The sequence below is a fragment of the Haemaphysalis longicornis genome, unplaced genomic scaffold (genome assembly GCF_048455015.1).
Source record: "Haemaphysalis longicornis isolate Haplotype H1 unplaced genomic scaffold, Haemaphysalis longicornis Haplotype H1 scaffold_14, whole genome shotgun sequence".
Taxonomy (NCBI): Eukaryota; Metazoa; Arthropoda; class Arachnida; order Ixodida; family Ixodidae; genus Haemaphysalis; species Haemaphysalis longicornis.
Window position 1 is genome coordinate 23457814 of NW_027526245.1, and position 13032 is coordinate 23470845.

General features: G+C 52.3%; 1 protein-coding gene across 2 annotated transcripts in view; it reads right to left on the minus strand.

Moving 5' to 3' along the window:
• Positions 1-13032, minus strand: part of LOC144165197 (sphingomyelin phosphodiesterase 4) — a 78227-nt gene that overhangs the window by 43517 nt on the left and 21678 nt on the right. For both annotated transcript variants that reach the window (XM_077695317.1, XM_077695316.1), the window contains exons 7-8: positions 11849-12182; positions 4249-4403 (exon numbers count right to left, since the gene is read on the minus strand). In XM_077695317.1, the coding sequence (XP_077551443.1) occupies positions 4249-4403; positions 11849-12182 (489 nt within the window). The remainder of the gene's footprint in view (positions 1-4248; positions 4404-11848; positions 12183-13032) is intronic.

Below are 13032 nucleotides of genomic sequence, written 5' to 3' on the forward strand. Positions count from 1 at the left end.
CCTACTTTTTTTATTTGATTTGACAACGAGCAAGCAGCCATGTCTATTTAATTAAAAGAACGCCGTATGTTGATGTTCTGCCCCAAGTGCACCTAATGCTTTACTCTTGCTCAACAATGTTGACAACTATGAAGTGTGATAATACAGTGGAATCTCGGTCATACGAATCTCCAGGGGTGGCAAAAATATTCGCATCACCCGAAAATTCGTATCATCAGAAAACGAGAAAAAATGGAATAGTGCCGCGCATGTGACGGGGGGCGGCAACATGGCGTCAGCTCTTGCCGTGAAGAGGTGCAAGTAGCTTCAGCAACCGCTTGTAACCTTTTGTTCAAACGCAGCTCAAGATGCAAACTAAATTGCTCATGCGGGAAAGGAGCTCACAGTGTGGGAGAAAACTGCACTATAAAATGCCATCCGCGCCAAATGTCCACTGCGGAGGTGGCGAAGCCAGCTGCTGCGAGCGCTTCGAAATTGCCGCCATGAGGCACACGTCTCCCCATTGGCACAAATCGTGAGGCTCCTCCCACTGCCGTTCGCAGCAACCGAGGCAGAGGCTGGCGCCGGGGTGCCAGCCCGAATTGTCAATGTGGGAGTCAAAAGAACGTGTGCTTATCGTCGACGCGACGTGCGCACACGAACCGCATGCAATTCGTCCGCATCAGCGTTGCACGCACGCCCACGTTGCCGATTTCGCCCCCGCGACAGATTCCAACTCGCTCGGAAAATGACGCCCGACGCACGCGGCAGTAAGAGGAGCCTGCCGACTCCGCCAATGGCAAGGCGAGCTCTTCATGGCGGCAGTTTGAAAATGCTTTGGACAGCCCGCTGGCCCCGCCGGAGGTGTTAGGCTTACCACGGTTGCGGATATTTGATTGGCGTGTTTCCTAGCCGCGCGGACGATGCTTTATAGTGTCATTTTTGCCCATATTATCAGCTCCTTTACTGCACAAGCAACTTCATTAGTTCCTTAAGTGGCACTTTAAACAGCGGTCAGTCAAGCTACCCACACCACTTCGCGGCCGGTGATGCCGCCTTGTTGGCACTGCTTGCCGCGCCGCGCACAGCATGTGGGTGGTATTCGTGGCGGCACGTTTTCGTCAGCAGAAAACGCTCCATGGGGTTCACACTTTAACATAATCGACGCGTAAGTGGAGCAGGCAACACGGCAAGGCGACAAAAGGGTAACTAGAGCGCGGGGCATAGACCTCAGAAGCGAGGAATGCGAAGAAGGCAAAATGGCGAAGGTATTCACCGTCAGAAATGAGGGAACGGTTATTCAAAAAGTGTAATACAAAAAAAGGAAAAAAGTGTTTATTCAAAAAGTGTAATACAAAAAAAGGAAGCTAGAGGCACCCGAGCTGCAGCCAGCGGAAACGAAAGCTACAGAGAGAAGGGATTGTAGCGGGAGAAAGACCAGGCGTCGAGAAGGCGAGATGTTCTATTCGTTCGGAACAGCACCTTTCCTGCCGCTATTGTAAACACCCCACGAGGAGGAGGACCGTCAGTGGGGAAGGACTAATGCTTTTGTGCCCGCGCGCAACCAAGGCCGCACGGCCGCACTAACACTCCCACCTCCCGTCCACGCCGCAGTCGTCTGCTCGCGGCTCGCGTGTTTGTATCACCTGCACCGGAGCGGTAAATGCGTACGGATCATCTGAATTTTTTTACATTGCATACAATGCATTTTCGGCGGAGAATTTTGAAAATTTGTATCACAGCGAAATTCGTATCAACCGAATTCGTATCACCGAGATTCCACTGTAGTACCATATGTAGTGGCTAGAAATGGTTTTGCCCATATTAACCTCTCACTCAAGAATTCACTCCAACTTTAGGCAAAGCAGCTCTATCAAGGGACACACAGACTTGCAAACCAAAAGTGTTGCGTTCAAGTAGCCCAAATGGTCTCAATGAAACACGCACGCTCAATATTAGGTAATTTCAGCTTCACTTAGCACTGCACCCCGCCCACACAGGGAGTCAGGGCAGCACCTTTGAAATAGAGCCCTAAATCAAATAAAAGATGAAAGTCCAGCAATACACATAGGCCTCGCCCAACTGACACTTCGACCTGCTCAAATTTTTCTGTGCAGGCATGGTTTGACGGGATAAGTACCAGTCGGCACCTCAAGGCACTGTTTTCGAGCACGATGAGTGACTTCGTAACAGTGCCCGGCAACTCTCACAGTCCCCACTGCACAGCTCAGCACACCAAGCGACACCATGACGGTGTCAATGCACCCCCAGTCAGTCGCACTCAACATTTCAGGGGGATGGGGGGGGACACTACTGGCGCCTCTCAACCGCAGAGAGACACGTCCTCAAAAGGGGTCCCTTGTCTACACACCACGCTTGCCTCGACAACATGGCCACCCACACAGATGCCCTCAGGGAAGTCTGACGATGAGGTGTCGCCGGCTAAGATTGGAGAGAAGCAGCTCTTCCTCTGGCCTCCACAGCACACTGGGGAGGCGTGCCCCAGGCCATCGCCTTATTTGCTCTCACCCGAGCCTGGGCCTCAACAGCTCCATGGGCGTCACCACACGGGTCCTAGCGGTTATGCACGCCTCTTTACAACACTCCCCATGGCACGAATTGGGCAGAAGTGGCACATGTGACAAGCGCTTAAGCTCCCTTTCTTGTTCCTCCTGTGTGCAGCAACACACACGTGCAGGTGCAGACAGAGCGGCTTTCAACGTTGAACTGCCACGTGAATGCCATCTGTGGCCTCATATTTGCTTCCGTTTCCCCAACAAGTTTCCCCCAGATGTTTTAGCTGCACCTTGTGGCTGTGATTGGGCAAAAGTCATGCTTGTGCACTGCAAATCGTGTGCCCTTCTTTGGTGATACAGCCGAGTCCACTTAAACAATATCGTGTACAACAATACATCGCATCTAACGACAAACAACTATGGCACCGTCGACTGTTGTATGCTTTCTTCAGTAAGGTAAACTGCTTATTACAATGCCCCAGTGCTGTGATATTGGGTATAACGATAGAATCCACTTACAGCATGCACCGAAAATGTGAGCTGCCGCCAGCTCTTCGTACCGACAGCGGGTGTCGTGATGCGCCTCGCGTCCCGTCCACCCCTCAGGAAACGAGTCAGCTGCGCCACTTACGAAGAAGTGAGGGGAGCAGAGGAGCAGATTTCCTCCCGAGCTTCCCCCTCCCAGCGCTGCCACTTTCGCATCGTCCCCATGCCTGCTTCCTCGCTCGCTCGCGTGTTCACTGGTAGCGTCACGTGTGCGCCGCTTTGAATTTGGCTGGGTGCCTCGGGGATGTGAGGGCCGATGTTTTGAAACGTCCCAGTGCCTCACTGAAGGGGGCACTCGTTGCGCGGATAAGTGCTGCATACAGCAGTGGCAGTGACGACTCTGGCAACGCGGTTGTGCAGCAGTGTCTTCGCAGGAGACCCAACGCATGACACGATCCCTCGGGGGCTTCGTTTCCGCCAAGGACCCTTTGCTCACCTAGGGCAAGCACTTATAGATGCTCTTGGAAAAAATGTGTGCCAGCTTCGTGTACAGCAAATAAAGCTTAACGACTGTGGCTTGTTTTCTGTAAGTAAGTGGAACCACGACCTTGCTTGCAAGCCAACAAAATGTGCTGATCCCTGTTGTGTTTTTTTTATTTTGCAACCCGCTTATAACAATTATCCGTAATAACAATGAGACTTCCTCGGCACTTGGACATTTACAAGTGGACTAGACAACATCTACAACCACCATCTGGCTCCAATGGGCTCCAGGGGCCGTCAGGGGCGTGGCACGGCTTCCTGGCGGTCAAATCTCGACTGGGCTGCAGCAATGGCAGGGCTGCGAAGAGGTGCAGCACTGGTCGGGGCCATCCGGTGACCAGTACTGTACAACCAGGACTTGAAGCTGACGGCGTGGAGGGTGGCTGGACCGTGTGCGCAGCCAGAGTGCGGCTGCCACACACGGGGATGGCAGGAGAGTGGCTGCTCTCCATGGGCAGGGCCCACAGCTGATTGGGACTGAGGATGTGGGGTTTGGCATGCATCCCAGCCTGCACCTGGGCAAGGAGGCGTGCCGCACTGGAGGGCTCCCCCGGATTACTTCCAACCACCTGGCTGCATGGCCCCTTTAAGGTGCGCTGAAGTCTAGACACCCACAGGCATAACTGCTCCTGTCCGAGAAGCAGCCCCCCCCACAGCCTCCCGCCGGTCGGCTCTCCGCGTCCCCCCCCCCCTTCCTCGCCCTGGGGCGGAGGAGCCCACTGACCTGCGGACGTCGTCCATGGGGCACTGCATGGGGCAGGCGTAGAGGCTGCTGCCACCGCTGTCGGAGGGCAAGCGCAGGGAGTAGCAGAAGCGGTGCAGGTACTTGACCAGCACGCGCACCATCAGCACGTGGAACTCGCTCGGCACGTACCACTCCTGCGGCACCAACACCGTGGATCCACGTTACTTCCACGCAATGAGAGTTCCAATTCCGTCGAGGGCGCGGGAGTTTCCCATTATTTTTAATTTAAGCATTGATATTTTTTTATACAAATGCGCATGCACATTTTTAAGCAACATCCAAAAGTAAATGGAAAGGCAAGAATTCACAAAATAGAACCTCTTTCCACAGGCACAGTGCCAGTTTGTAACGTCTGCAGCTCTTGCCGAAAACGAAGTCAGCACGTGCCAAGTCTTCAAAAAAAAATTAATTAATAAGGGGTAGCAAAGGCAATGGCCTGGTTCTCATATCCAACGCACAAGCAGACGACAGGGTACAGTTTCAACAATTTACCTATACGCTGCCCCACAGATGATGCAGCAACAGACTTTTTTTGTTTTGACAATGCGTATCATAAAATAGACCATTTCAATAAGCCTATCACTGTAATTGGGCTCTGTCAACTGTAGTTTTTTTGCTTGACCCTACGTCGAATGTCACTTCAATTCCCATTTCAGGCTCTGCCGGACATGACTATTTTTTTACTGTGAAATACAGGGGACGCAACTTCAATTTCATTTTCAGGTTACGTCGAACGTAACTCAAAACATTGGGTTAGAGTTCCGTCAGAAGTAACTTTAACTCTCACTTGGGCTTCCGTCGGAAGTAACTCTAGACAGTGCACAATACAAAACCTGTGCGGGTGCACGTGCACCCAGAGAGATGTTGAATACGCAAGATGCCTACAGGCGTGACCCTGGTTCACCAACCTGTAAGCGGCGTAACTCATAGGAAACGGGTTTTCTTCTCTGCGATCTTCAGCCTGGTTTAAAACTTCTCTTTAACCTTTAATTTCACGGACAACTAGACATAACCATGAATACTCATTATCGCCAATTTTCGCCAGAACTGACACTCACAAGTACACATTTTTCCCCCTAACTGTGTCTGAATGGAATTTTTTGCCACAAGAGCTTTTTGAATTTGCTGATTTTATGAAAGAGCTTGAGTCCCACATTGTAAATTTTGATGGTTGAACGTTGCTATAGTCTTCGTGTTGTCTTGATTGTTGTTACTAATCTTCATTATATTGTATGCATACTGTGTAGCCCCTCCTGCCAGGGCCAAAATACTGGCCTGCAGTATCGTTAAATAAATAAAATAAATAAATAAATAAAAATGGACCCGCCCATGCACCGAGAGAACAACAAATTACCATTCAAAATACTGCCGAACGTGATGTGGCCGCTTGCACTGACCTGCCACGCTGGAAGAGCGGGTGCGGCGCCGCTGCTACTGGCTGCACTGGCTGTGACAGCTCTCTCAAGGCATGGCGCTGCTCTTTTCACTGCCTCTATTCTAGTTCACTATAGCCAGGCTGCCTCCACGGCCGCATGCTGCGCGGTCTTTTCAGAAACCAATACAGTGGTGGCCACGCCCGTGCGCTGAGGCACAAGTTTACACAATTTGAGTCCGCAAAAAATGCTTTTGAGCACTTTTTGGACACTGCTGGCCTCAAGTGGGTACCGTATAAACCGGTATATAGGTAGAGTTTTTTTCCAAAAAAAAATCCGCACAAAAGTTGCCCCTCGTCTTATATAGCGGTCATTGGCCGAATGTAAATTGTTGTCTGGCAACAATGTGCAAGCGTAGTCTGCCAACGAAGTGCAACCTGCCGTGCAAGCGTTTGTGCATTTGTGTGGCGGGTGTCTGCTCTCTCGCTCTATCAGGCCTTTATTTGCTTTTCGCTTTTCTTTAGTTTTCCTTTTACTCGTCTTGTGTGTGTGCGTGTGTGAATATCTGTACGTGTCTGCACCGAAATGAGTGGCGGAAGTCAACGCCAGTTCACCGCTACGTCTAAGCCCTAGGCGATTGAGTCGCCGAGCAGAATGGGAATATGGCGGCGCAACGCCAGTTTGTGATTCGGACAACAGTGTGCGGCACTGCCGGAGCCAGAAAGCTAAGCTGTGCGGAACAGATCACTCCGTGGATGTCAAGCGGTGCACCCCGAGTTGGACAGCGAAGTGGCGGACTTCGTTCGGGAACTTCGCTCAAGAATGCTGCCGGTTACAGCGAAGGCCATCCGCAGACTGGACCCACGAGCCATAAAATGAGTGGATAGCCAGCGATAACAAAAACACACCTACGGGCCGGCTGCGAAGACCATCCCTCGCGACCGTGTCAAGCTGGGTGTCCTTCTTTGGCAGTCGCTGCCCAACGATATGGTTGCATGAGAGTTTCGTAAGTGCTCCGTCAGCAACACGCTTGACGGCACTGAAGATGACAGTGAGAAGCAGTCATCCTCGGACGACTCTGACAGCCCGGATGAGTGACTTTGGGGCAGGCATAGTGAGTGGCAGTGATGGACGGGCGTCGAAAATAAATATAGACATTGTGTGTGCGCTTCTCTGCTGAATTATTAGATGCGACGCATCTCTTGCTCTCGGGCTTGTCCCTCCTGCGCTGTCGTCGCGCCGTCCGTCCGCATCCCACCTCCGTTCTTCTCTCCCACAGCTGTGTGCAACACTCTCACTCCGGCTCATTAGCATACCACAGCTGGCGCGCTTGTTTGGGTGCGCTTCGCTGCGTAACGCTGCATTAGCAACTGCTCCGGCGTGCCCTGTAGAAAGCGCTACATGCCATTCATGCTATATATTGTTGTGACAAATAAAGGTGTGCATCATTCGTTCTGCTAGCACCGCTCCAGGCTCCAGTCACTGGTGTTGGCACGGCTATTGCAGCTGTCAGCACACATTCCCCTACATGGTGTCAGAAGTGGGATAGCTGAGTACGGTCGTCACTGCCGCTGCTAGTTTCGTGCCATGGCAAGCAAGTCAGAGGCCGCATTTGCTGGGATACCTGGACTACATCCGCCACCGAGCTTCGACTTCGCCGACCCAAGTGCGTGGCCTACCTGGATTGAGCAGTTCGAGGACTATGGCTTTGCTACAGGACTGCACCAAGCTACAGACGAGGTCCGGGTACGAACACTTCTTTACTGCATGGGTACTCAGGCTCGACGCGTTAGCATCTTTGAACTTATCTGCCGAAGAAATTCAGGCATACAGCGTTGTGAAGAGCAAGTTCACTTCGTATTTCGTGCACCCTGGCAATGAAGTTCATGAACGTTATCGTTTTCACAAGCGGACTCAGCAAGCAGAAGAAAGCGCGGATGCATTTTATTCCGCATTGCGAAACATGGTAAAGAAATGCAACTACGGCTCGGCGTCCGTCGAGGACAGGCTTGTTCGGGATCAATTTATCGTCGGTTTGTTGGACAGCAGGTTATCGGAACAGCTATGCCGCACACCCGACTTATCGCTCGACAAAGCGCTCATGCATGCGCGACTGCACGAAGATGCGGAGCGAGAAAAACGTGAAACCCAGTTATCGGCACCAATCTCCGTTGATGCAGCAAAATACAGGCCAGCGCCAAGGCAGTCACGTAATCAAGCGCAAGGATCAAGGGAAACGCCCCCCACCGCCGCACACCGATCGTGTCATTTCTGCGGACGAGATGCGCATCCACGGGAATTTTGCCCCGCCAAAAGAGCCGTTTGCAAGTTTTGCAAAAAGAAAGGACAGTTTGAAGCTGTTTGTTTAGCTGAACAACGTTCACAAAGCAGGCAGTCGCACGCTATCGAGATGCATGCCGTGAACACCAGTCGCAAGGCGAAAGCCAAGTTTGTTCGTGTTCAAGTGAACGGTGTACCGCTCGAGTTCAAGGTCGACTCGGGAGCAGAAGTTACTGTTGTTCCAAGCACTTTTCCCGGGGTACCTTCGCAACTCGACAAACCGGAGGGTCATTCCACTGGTCCAGGGAACCACCCCTTGAAGGTATCTGGCCAATTCACAGCTACATTGGAGTGGAAGGGCCGCAGCTGCGTGCAGCCAGTGTACGTCATGCCTTCACAGACTACTCCTCTTCTGGGCTACCCTAGCTGCTATCCTCGCATTGGGTGTCGTTAAGTTCATCGATGCCGCCGAGCGAGGTGAAAAAAATTCCCCCGCATTTCCCCGAGAGGGAGAATGTGAAAGTGCGAATGCACGGTTGTCGGCCCGCTTGCGGCGCTTGCGCTCGGCCCCCGCAGCCCACCGCCTCGCCGCCTTCTCTTCCATCTCTTCCATCGGCTTTGTAGTATCACGTGTACACCACGCAGTTATCAAGCCGCTATAACGCCGCTGAGTCGCCAACGCACGCCGCTGACGACGTAGTTTGAATGCGTTAAAGATATAAGGCGCGTCACTAACGCTGATATCACGTCGCGTCCGTGGCTTGGTCGGTAGAGCGTCGCGCTGCGGCCGCAAAGTCCTCGGATCGAAACCTGGCGCCGGATGCTGTTTCTTTTTTAAATATAGAGGAGCACTGCGGACGCCGCCGCCGCCGCCGGCGGTGGATGGTTTGGGGTCGCTTATAAAGTGCATTCGCACTTAAAACAAGCTTGCTCTGCAAGTGACTCAGCCCCGGGCCAGGATATCTTTGAAGGGCTAGGTAGAGTAGGGGAGGAGTACACGATTCGACTCAAGCCAAATGCAAAACCATTCGCTCTCAGTGTACCTCACAGAATTCCCATCCCTCTGTACAACACAGTAAAGCAGGAGCTGGACCAGATGGAAAAGCAAGGCGTTATAAGGCGCATTACGAAGCCGACACCATGGTGTGCCGGACTTGTCGCAGTACCGAAAGCATCGGGAGGATACCGAATACAGTCTACGCCCGTTACAACGGACCCTCTGAATCCGGAAAAAAACGTCCGCTGTAGCCGAAGTATGCAGTATCCGACGGGGGGGGGGCTATGAGCCCTACAGTGGGTACTTTGACCGATATTGCATGCATAGTACATACACTTCGTTCTTTCTACACGCCTGCAGCACCTCTGCACAGTGTTCGCGCGAGGGCAAAGAATCGCGTAAACATTCCAAAACTTAGCACCGGCACTTCGAAAAGGCCTAGCGCATGTGGTCAAGCGTGTAAAGACGCAAGATGAGCTGAGCAAATAACGCAAGAATATAACTAGGCGCAATTATAAACCAGCTATAAAACATCAGTCGTGCCCATCAGCATTAGCTAGGCTCTTTTAAATCCCCTCACGACGACGCAGGTTTTCCCGAAACCGTTCGTCAAACAAATCGGATCGCTGCCTGACGTTCCCTCAAGGCAGATTCCACATTTTTAGCGATTTTATTCTGGTCATTGAAACAGATGTAATGAAATAATCTGATAACGGTCAGCTGTAAAATCGAAAGTTAGACCAGTTGGACTGCGCACGGTTACCGGCAGATTGCACACAATGGATGGGGAACAACCCCTACTTGAGGCATTTCTTACCTTTTTCACCGAACGGAACGGGAACGATGCATGCGTGGGAATAATAAAAGCCGAACTTCACTGAACCCGAGTTTTCTATTACATAAAAAAACTGACGAGGGCAGACTCGCCTCCGAGTGCACCACTTCGAGTATTCGATTGCCCTGTTTTCAATCTCACCGGAGTCGCGTTTATCGGCAGCGGCCTTGTTCTTGACGGTACAGCGGACACTGTGCTTAGACAGGCCTGTACTTGTGGTGATGTCAGCCTGTTTTTCCTCGTGTTCAACAGCGTTAATTACGCTTAATTTATCCGACAGTGAAATCAGCTACCCTGCCGCTCATGCCGCTGGTCGCACAAAAAAAAAAAGCCACTGGCTTGGCTTGGCTGCTCCAACGTCCCGGCTGCCAGCAATGTTGCCAGACATAATAGTTTTCTTGCCAAAATAAACGAAAAAGCACACCGGGCGCCGGCCCCGCGGAAGTCCGCTATAAACGTTCAGTCGAAACAATTTTCGCCTAAAATTTAGTCTGTTGTAGCCGATAGTCTGCTCTAGCCGGGTCCGTTGTGAGCGGAGTGGACTCCATTTAATAATAATAATAATAGTGTTTATTGATTCCAGAAAACAGAATACAAATGCGGGTCTGCCAAAGCCACAAGGGCTTGAAGGGCAGTTAAATGCATGGGTACCAGGCAAACCAACAGAAATGGTCTGTTGTAACCGAAAGTCCGTTGTTGCCGGATCCGCTGTAACGAGCGTAGACTGTATGCGTAGACCTAACGAAGCTTAACAAAGAGGTTCTCCGCGAAAGGCACATGCTTCCAACGGTCGAATGGGTACTCGGGCAACTTGGAGACGCAAAAGTGTTCTCAAAACTCGACACCACAGCAGGGTTTCACCAAGTGCGGTTGTCTCAAGAATGCCAAGAGTATACCACATTTGTCACGCCATTCGGACGCTACTGCTACTGCCGTCTTCTTTTCGGACTGACTTCGGCACCAGAGTATTTTCAGCGTGAAATGGCTCGTATTTTGGAGGGACAGCAAAATGACGTCAACATGATAGATGACATCCTCGTCTTCGGAAAAGACCGTGAAGAGCACGACAAGCGACTTGCTGAGGTTCTGGAACGACTGAGGAAAGCCGGCGTGAAGCTCAACAAAGCAAAATGCTGCTTTGGTCAAGCCCGAGTGGGAGTTTCTGGGTGTTGTCATAGAAGGCAAAGGTATTTCGCCAAGTCCCGGAAAACTCGAAGCACTGCGCAACTTGGAAGCACCCAACGACGTTGCCGGTGTCAGGCGCTTTCTCGGCATGGCCAATCATATCGGTCGCTTCCTGCCCAATCTTTCGCACGTAACAGCCCCTATTCGCGCCTTGTTAGGCGAGCGAAATGCGTGGCAATGGGCACCGCCTCAGGAGGCTGCCTTTAATCAGGTAAAGGCAATGCTCACCTCAGACCTGTGCGTTGCGAAGTACCATCCTGCTCGCAATACTATCGTATCTTGCGACGCAAGCTCATTCGGTCTGGGAACTGTTCTTCTGCTGGAACAGCCATCGCATGTGATGGAAATGCATCATACGCGTTCACAACACGTTTCACGTGACTTAGAGAATCAACCCAACGGCAACACCAATTGAACCCCCCGATGCGTCGCATCACACTAGGGTTCCCTCGCGGAAAGATGGGTGTAATTTTTTTTTTGTCAACTTTTCCCACCTCAAGGTAGGGGGTTGACCTAGGTATATACCGGGCCGACCTATATTCCTGTTTATACAGTAGATAACATCCAAAGGCTTGCCGTGGATTGTATTAATTCTGGATCACTGTCCCGACACATTTTGTTGCCAGGAGGAGCAAAATACATGGGCTTCTATGGACGTTTGCAGGTATTTGAAAACATTTCATTGCCGCGGGAATTTCGTAGTCGTGGGATTTCGTTAGTGCAGGGTTTGGCTGTATTACGTCACTCCGGCACATATTACCTCCTTCTAGTGCGGCATTTGAAAGTTCTACAATAATGGTTACCTTTCTTTTCGCTCAGAAAACGTCTTTGGTGCTGGGACAGAGCGGAGCGAGTGACGAAAGGCCCTTCAAGGAAATCAGCCGAGCTGCACGCAGTCTCGCCACCCACCTCGGCCATGACGCTGAAGGAGTGGTGGTGCAGCATGGCCCCAGCCGGGGAGGACAGCTGCTGCTGCTGCTGCCTTCCCAGCCAGAACTCGAGCAGGATCTCGAGGAAGCAGTGGGAGACGCGCACGTTGGGGCTGCTGCCGCCATGCAGGCCCGCCGGGGACGCCCCGCAGCCGCCGCTGTGCTGCTGCTGGTGGAAGGAGGGGCTGTTGGGGGCGCACAGCGAGGCCAGCACCTCCTTGCGGATCAGGCACGACTCCAGCTTCGGGTGCCGGTGCACCGGCCCCACTGCGGCCGGCCCAGGGCTGCCCCACAGGTCCCGGTAGTGCAGCGCACTGCACCGGGTTAATCCCACAGGGCGTCACTGCCGCTGCCTCCTCAAAGGGGCCCTGAACAGGCTCCCAAAGGTCGCCACGCAGCCCTCTCACGACTACACGTACTAACTATTACACCTCTATCTAATGCAGGGGCTGCACAATCACGCAAACAAAAAATCTCCCCCTCTTTCCCTTTCACCTTGGTCGCCATTTTCCCCAACAGCCATGGCACCTCTCCACGAATGCAGAGAAGTGGCACAGCCTCTGTGATGCAGCTGGTGCTGAAACTACGGCACCACTATTGGCGGGTCCCATCAAACGCTGCACCCAATCCCCATTTCCGGCTCCCGGGAACCGCCGAAGATTCAGGCCGTGCGGGCGGCCATCAGTGCAAGGGACTCTCCTCCAGCACAGCGCACCTTTGCAGCGACAAACGCCGATCTTTATCATGCATCCAACAAGCTTATCTGAGGTTGTAGCTATGGTGCGTCAATTATAAAAATGGATAAGGCTGAAACGCATGAAGCGTCTTCTGCAGGTGGAAGCACTGTGCGCACAACCCGTGCAGGCACAACATAGGCCACAGCAGCTAAAACTTGTCACCGACTGCCAGTGTGTTGGCAGAAGCTTGTTCACACGTGCATGAAAGGGGCTGACAGTGAGTGAAAAACTGCAATGAGCACTGTCATCACAGTGGCTTGGTATAGCGGCGATCAAAAAACAGCAGCGATGCTAAGCCTTTTCTACGAGAACCTGCCCCCGAGGGACCGGTTCGGCACATGTAAAAAATGCAAGCGGGCCGCTAGTTGTGGTGGTGTAGGGATTCTCCCCGGTGAACGCTCGCATTATTCCGTTTGAACTGCCGCGC